The sequence below is a fragment of the Phragmites australis genome, chromosome 11 (genome assembly GCF_958298935.1).
Source record: "Phragmites australis chromosome 11, lpPhrAust1.1, whole genome shotgun sequence".
In the NCBI taxonomy this organism is placed as follows: domain Eukaryota; kingdom Viridiplantae; phylum Streptophyta; class Magnoliopsida; order Poales; family Poaceae; genus Phragmites; species Phragmites australis.
This window is the reverse complement of record NC_084931.1, coordinates 27,111,778-27,119,257: the sequence shown is the minus strand read 5'-3', so window position 1 is coordinate 27,119,257 and position 7,480 is coordinate 27,111,778. Positions and strand designations below refer to the sequence as shown.

At 42.3% G+C, this 7,480-nt stretch overlaps 1 protein-coding gene across 5 annotated transcripts; it reads right to left on the bottom strand.

Moving 5' to 3' along the window:
• Positions 1–273: 273 nt before the first annotated feature.
• On the bottom strand, positions 274–6,475 carry LOC133884449 (phosphatidate phosphatase PAH1-like). 5 transcript variants are annotated; one of them, XM_062323872.1, is made up of 12 exons: positions 6,319–6,475; positions 4,345–5,688; positions 3,862–4,200; positions 3,198–3,781; positions 3,050–3,123; positions 2,455–2,539; positions 2,241–2,327; positions 1,985–2,057; positions 1,726–1,769; positions 1,449–1,577; positions 1,250–1,348; positions 274–648 (listed from the first exon to the last, which is right to left on the bottom strand). In XM_062323872.1, the coding sequence occupies exons 2-12, from the start codon at positions 5,600–5,602 to the stop codon at positions 592–594; spliced, it is 2,829 nt and encodes a 942-aa protein (XP_062179856.1). In that variant the 5' UTR covers positions 5,603–5,688; positions 6,319–6,475; the 3' UTR covers positions 274–591. The 5 variants fall into 5 exon arrangements, 3 of the variants coding, with proteins under 3 accessions (XP_062179856.1, XP_062179854.1, XP_062179855.1); XM_062323870.1 differs by having other exon boundaries at positions 3,862–5,688; XM_062323871.1 differs by lacking the exon at positions 1,250–1,348 and having other exon boundaries at positions 3,862–5,688.
• Positions 6,476–7,480: the final 1,005 nt, after the last annotated feature.

The following is a 7,480-nucleotide window of genomic DNA, read 5'->3' as shown; positions in this document are numbered from 1 at the left end:
AGCTCCACTTGGCTATAAGCCTGCCAATATCAGCAAAATCTGAGATGGAGAGAGGTAAGAGAGAGAAAAGTTGTCGATCATCGCCTCGCGCACCCCATGGCAGAAACCCCCTCTATGCAAACTCTTGCAGCCGTGATCGTCGCTTGCTCACGCGCAAGATTGAACGAATTGATCTCACACTGCAGCAACAACAACCCACTTACAGCAGTAGCTCCACTCCATCTCCCAGGCAGATACGTTTAGCACATGCAACTTTTACAGAACAAGGGAAGGTAAAAATGAAGCACAAAATGCAATGCCATCTCTCTACCATGCACTGATATACAACATACAGTGTGTTTTGACAGTCAAATAACTAAAGGGTTTCCATTTATCAGAGCAAAATAACTAAAGCCTAGCAACCCTGATGTAACTTGTAGAACTGACCAGCTCAGGTAAAGTTTTCTAATGGATCGAGATGTCAGGAACTCTTGAGATGCTTTACAGATTGGACCTAACCCCGTCGTGGTGATGAGAATTAGTGTACACGAAGCTCACTACTATGCTCTTCTGAATCTACTGGTATCTACGGCTGTATTTGTCAAAACTAGACTACAAATCAACATCTGGCAGCGGTATCTTCCAGTAATTCCAGGAATTGTAGTCTTCCTGCACAGTAGGATCACTGATAATCAGCACAAGACAAGCACCCAAAAGGCCTTTTAAATTACCATATGCAAGTAGAACGCTACCACTCACTCTGTTTAGTCTTAAAAGAGTCATCTGCATAAATAAACATCAGGCAGCTACGAACTGGGAGTGTGGCCATATTATATATGGAAACAAAAGAAAGAAAAGATGAACATGCATTTGTCCCATGTATCTTTTGAGCTGTTGGCATACATGCCATATATTTCTAATTGGCCTTTTATCTACGTGTAGAAATGTAATTGTTTAACTTGGTGATCTTTTTTGAAGCGTAACTAATTGCAGTACTCATGGAGATGGAATCAACTGTTATCTAACGTACAGAAAAAAAATGTTGGCAGCAAGTTCAAATATCTAACTAGGGAACTTTCCTGTGGTACTTGGAAGAGACTAAATGTAAGAAAATGAAATTAAAGGAAACTACCAAGTCTTTATCTGGACCCAACATATGCAATTTTTTGTTAGGTATTTAATGATGGCATACGTTCTTAGTGGACATCATTCCAGTCTATGCCCGGGGAGAACGCAAAATACTACTTAGCAGCTAGGAATGACAGCCGACCTGCTCAACCAGAGTTGTTGGAGGAAACATGTCGTTGACAAGGGTATGCAAGGAGGTATAAGACTTTACATCAACAGAACTGTTGACGGCCACTTCTCCCTGCAAGCCCATGGGATATGACTCAGAGGCAATTATACAAACATAATATTAAGAGAAATATTTCTAATATTAATGACTATGACGTGTGTAATAGAGATACCTTTGGGTTGATGATAAAAATGTTGCCTTCAGGAATTCCCATCTTCTTGTAACTGAGCTCGTCAGTGTCTCTGTTGCCAAACCCAGCATAAAATGGATTGTAGTCGGGAGGAAAAAGTGATTTAATGTCCTGCCAAAGAACAAAACTTACATGAAATAAAGCACCAGTCATAGTACTGCCGCAAAGTTTCAGATCTCAGGAGGACTAAAAAAACTTGCATGTGATCTGTCAAGAGTATCAAACCAAAAATTAGAATCGACTATAAGAAAAACAATACCTCCAGACATGCAATCTTGAACTCATGTGGGGCTCTCCGTATAACTGAAAACAGAAGAAGAATATTAGATCATGGCATCATGCTAAAAAGAATAATATTAGCATTAAGCCATTAATAGACAATTTTCTATGAAGAACCAGAAGCCGCATTACCTACCATTCTAGTAAAGTTCAGTCAACCGATATTGCAAATCAATCGCCCAAATCATAGTAAGCTAATTATGTCAAAGATGCAACCAACTGTTAATAGAGTATGTTACCTTCTCGATAGAGTGACGGAAACAAGCCATCTGGTGAAATTACAACAGGTCCATTGGGCAATGCTTTCCCATCCTGCAAAATTGGAAATAACTGTCATTTGTCCACTGGATAACCAAGCCTACAGACATATTAACAATATAACTTAGAAATAAAGTTAGCAATATCACTGTACTTGTACCACGCATATCCTTAGGTCATTAAAAGTTATAAAACCATGTGCTAGAAGACAAGGTCAAATGACAATTGTTATCTTACCTGTTTTAGATTGGAGAGGAAGTTCTTTGTGAGATATGCCTGGATAATTGCTCTAGCACTAAGGAATAGTAGTTGATAACCGTTTTCCTGGTTGGGAAATAAAAGGTTATCATAGACATAAGCACAAAACCGGGTATATTCTCACCCAAGGAAAATGGAAGATTCAAAGAAAAAGTTTGAGAAATAAAAAGGAAGTTCAATAAATTCGTGATACTTTTATTGCAGAAAAAAGTCGAGCAACACCAGACTGACTCCAGTCTCGCCCAACCAAAGGCATGACCTGACCCAACACATCAGACCTGAAAAATGTAACATTAAGTACCCACATTCAACGATTTTGGTCATTTACAGCAGAAAAGCATGTGTATCAGCTGCTCACTGCAAAAGAAAATGATGCGGTAAAGCACAAAATTTCTAGGATACGGTTGATGTTGAATTCAGTCAATTGTGCTAAGAGCAGGGAAGCCTAGATTTGCTCAGTGACAGTTTCAGGTAAAAAGCAATCATTGGAAATGCATCAACCAATAAATTACAGGCCACGGGACAGTCCAGCCTAATGAGAGAATTAATGGACCCAAATCACTAGTTGTCAAACAAAGCATGGCACCCTACAATACATCAACCACTGAAGGTAAATTTAACCATTTAATTTTGTGAGTAAAAACAGAAATGCATGATATTGTCACTCAAAACATCATTTTGAAGCAGTCTGTGTTTATTTGAAAAGCCCCATTATACCGACTGATGTTTCTAAGCTACTCAAGTGTGGGGGAAGCATAAAAGAGGAATAAGGGAGCTATGAACGTTACCTTGTTATGGTGCCATCCACATCAGATATCACAATTTTAGCATTCCATTTCCACAAGTAAATATGTGCATCAACCTAGATAAAAATTCAGATTTAATATACAATCCCAAAATGAAAGGACGATATAGTTAAGAAATAGAGACATAAACCTGTTGCTTCCCAAGAACTCTGGTCCAGAAGCTAAAGGTCACCATGTTTCGGCCCTCCTTCAGATTTAAAGATGCCACCTGTTCGCTAGTGGGAATTAAAGTCCGTACAAATTGCTTTCTCGGTGATTGGTTTTTGTTGTTCTCCGGAGCTTGCTCATCCATTGGGCTCAAAACAGTCTCTGTGTCAAGGAAAATGTCCTCAGAAGAATCACTATTATTACGCTTGAGGGATCTCGATATCCGAGAGGGAATGGGCCAAAGCCACCATCCCTGGCTTGAGGGAGACATTCCAAGAGAGTCTTCTCTTGAATTGGGTATTTCCTGACGTTCAACTGGAATAGCATCAACGGGTTCTACGGAAAAGTTTGGACCAAATACAGCATTCCCAAGAATAACATGAGAAACTTTATTCCATGGGAAATACTTATTGTCAAATTTGACGATAAGGTTTGCATTTTTGATAATCGTTGGTCCTGATGACTTGAAATCCTCCTCACAGACAAGATGATGTTGAAAGACTTCCTTGGCAGATTCTCGACCCATTCCTGGCCGTAACATGTTCCCACAAAGAGAAATCTCAACCCCTGCAAGTGCACATTAAAGCAGAACAATAAGACATTGTCTTTAAGAAATAAGAATAATATGCAACCTGGCATGTGCATACCCAAGCCTTTCTGTGATTGAGAATGCTCTTCTTCATTTAGTTCCTCTTCACCTTCTGAGTGCTCTGGAATGCTCCCCAGTTTGTTTTTATTATCACTGCTAGCCGTGGATGACTGTAAATCATCAGATTTAACAGCCTCAATTGAAGCAGAGGCAATGTCCTTGCTCCTATCATGAGAACCTCCTTCAGGGCACAAGTCAGATTCCTTGCCACAATGTGAAGAACTCTTTTCGCTCCGTGTCCCATTATCTTCTGAAGTAAATGTTGAAATATCCACTCCCTCCTGCAATGGATCATCTTGATCACAGTAAGCAGCTTTACTTTCATCATCATCCAGATCTGTTTCAACAACAGAGCGGTTACCCAAATTAAGCTCAGAATCCTTCTGATGATCAGATTCGGGAGAAAAGAGCTCGGGCCCTGAATCCCCGTCATCTATTTGTGATGTTAGATCCAAGCAGCTTTTAAATGTATCATACTTACCGAAACTAGCACCAGCATCCTTCAACTTAATGTCCTCGTTGTTGAGATCACAAACCTCATCCTTGTTAGTTGGAGACATGCAATCCGTAGCTTTTTCAAGCACTGGGACATCACAAGACTCGGTCAAGGGTTGATGATCCTCATCCTTATTCTCTGAGATATCATGAGCCTCATGTTCATTGGTCAAGGGTTGATGACCCGTACCATTGTCCCCTAAGACACCAAGAGACTCATCTTCACTGGTCAAGGTTTGATAACCCACATCATTGTCCCATGAGACACCAGGAAACTCGTCTTCACAGGTCAAGGGTTGGTAACCTTCATCATCGTTCCCTGACCTTGACGTGTCCTGAGCCTCATCTTCATTTATAGACACAACATGAGCTTCATCTTCATTTAAAGACACATGGAGAACTTCATCTTCATTTAAAGACACATGGAGTGCTTCATCTTCATCAACTGATATGTGATTCGACTTATCCTTCTCAATAGTTACCTCCCCATGCTCTTCCAAAATCTCTGACCGATGACCAGACTCAAACTTAACCTTTTCCTGTGATATGCATAGATCACCTAAAATGCCAGCTTCCCACACCTCACCACTACGGCTAAAGTCCCCACTAGAGCTCTGCCCAGGTCCCAAATGGAACTGCGGGTCACTTAACTGCACATCATCCATACCCTCCTCTGTTGAAGAAATGGGCGCAGTGAGCACATGCCCGTCCACACTAACCAGAACCACCTCCGAATTTTCCCTGTCAGCTTGCTTTGGCAAATATTCCGCTTCCTCCAACCTACCATAATCATATGACTCAAACTCCTCTGTAGTTTGCTTCTCCTGATGCTCCACATTCAACTCTTGGCTACCCAGCCTGTCACTAGGGCCAATGTAAAGGTCCCCATCACTCTTACTGCACGCTGGAGCTTCAGGCTCATTGATAGCTTCTTCTTCCGAACCTGTTCCAGGGTCTTCACTGCCAGGCACAAGCTCACGCATGAAATAGGCTTGGCCGGAGTTGTCAAGCAGCATGTGAAAGCTGGCTTCCACGCCATTGACGGTGATTGTAACAACCTTCACAGCGCCCTTGAGCACGCCCTGGAACTTTCCAAAACGGACGTACCATGGTGTGCTGCGGTAGGAACCATCAGGCTGCTCAACTACGATGATGTCGACCGCGCCACCAAACGGGTGGAAGGGCGTCGCGACAGAGTACACTCCCTGCGAGATCAGAGACCCAACTCGTCCCACCACGTTCATATCTGCAGGAACCCTCGATCACCACGCATCAAACACTCACCAATCCAGACCCCGGTTGCTCGATTCGTCCAATTTCTTCATAAATTCTGTAATTAATAGATAAGAACGAACGACTCTCAGTGAAAATTTCAGAACCTATGAAAACAAAAGAGATTTTCAACCCTAGTTGCTTGATGGGTGAAATTGCTTTCTCAGTGATTTCTCCAGCATTTTGGCGATAAAAATCTATAAAATACTGCTCGCAGCCGAATAGTACTTTCAGAATATAACACCCAATTGGTGTGTCTCGGCTGAAGATCACAATGACAGGTGGAGCCACATGAGTTTATGCACGTGACCTGGGTGTCAAATCCTAAAAGTCATTCGAATTTAGGTGTTATATGCTGAAATCTCTCGCAGCCGAATTCCAGAATATATTCGAACGAAAATTGCTAAAAAAAATCGAAGATTCGAGTAACATTTCCCAAACCCTAACTACTGATGACCAAACTATTTTGTCGATTCGGGTAACACCGCAGAAAGGAGCGGAAGCTGCACCTGTCAAACCAAGCAAATTCCACAAGCCTCCCGTCCAAAACCAAAATATCTATATAATACAGGAAAAACATTCGAAATCTCGCCACAAATAGAAAATCGAGCCCGACTTCTCCCCGAGGGAAATGGGGTTTGACGCCAAATCGAATTGGACCACCAACGGAGAGGGAGCTGGAACTCACCGCGAAACCGCGGCTCAGCTCGGTCCCTCCCGCTTCTCTTCGGCGAGGTCGTTCGCGAAGCTTCCGGGACCTTCGAGGCACTGGCCGCCGCGACGCCGCCGCGGTCGGATGGCGAGGTCGGTCGGAATTGGGGGCAGGCGGCCGTTGGAGGGGGAGGAGGAATTTATAGGCACTCCTCCATTCGCAAGCGCAGGCTCAGCGGGCGCACATGACACACCCTGCGCCTCGCGAACCGCTGGACGCTAGTGACACTGTCATGTGGGGTACACATGAATGCACGGCCCCACGTGCCGTTGAGCTACATCAATGCGGGCAGTTAAAAACTCGGAGCGAAATAAAATGCCGCTAGATGCAGTTAGTGTCCCAGCCTGTGTCACGGATTTTCTTTTTCACGGGAAAAGGAATGCTGAAAAGACCTGGAAATTCTGATCATGTGAAGCTGGCGAGGTGGGCCCAGTGGGATTTACGCGACGTGGAGCCCACGTGTCGTATACTCGTTACCTGTAATAGTTCAAGGACATTATCTTTCGCGCAGGAAACAAGTAATCAATGGATATAGTGAAGCCTGCGTGCCGTTGTCTTTTCGTTGTCGAGCCGCATGTCCGCAACCAGGGGCTCAAATTTATAGTGCTTTCTCGGATCATAAATATATATCATTTTAAGTAATATTTAATTAAAATTTAAAAATTTATTAATAATAGATTTTAAAATATTTAGTTTAAAATCTTAAAATTATATATATATTTATTTTAAAAAATGTTTTTACAATATTATAAATTCAATAGATTTTATAGATATACTCTAATACAAAATAATGATCAAAACTATATAAGATCGTGTCCTATCCAAAATAAAATGTATTGATGACATCTTCGCCCTTCGCTGATCACATCGTTTACTAGTGGTTGTGAGTCGACGTCTCCTTAAAAATCTGTTGAGACTTGAATGACTTTTATCCAAGATACTTCTAACTTAGACTATCTCCAATCATATTCCCTTCATTTCGTTCTCTTCCTGATTCCCTTCCTCGTTCCTATTCCCTTTATTTCCTCTGATCTCCAACAGCTTACCTTCGAGAGGAATCGCGAAGGGAATGGAGAGATAATCCCGTCCTGAAGGGAATAACCCTGGGAATCCCGTCGTGAAGGGAACCGTGAAGGGA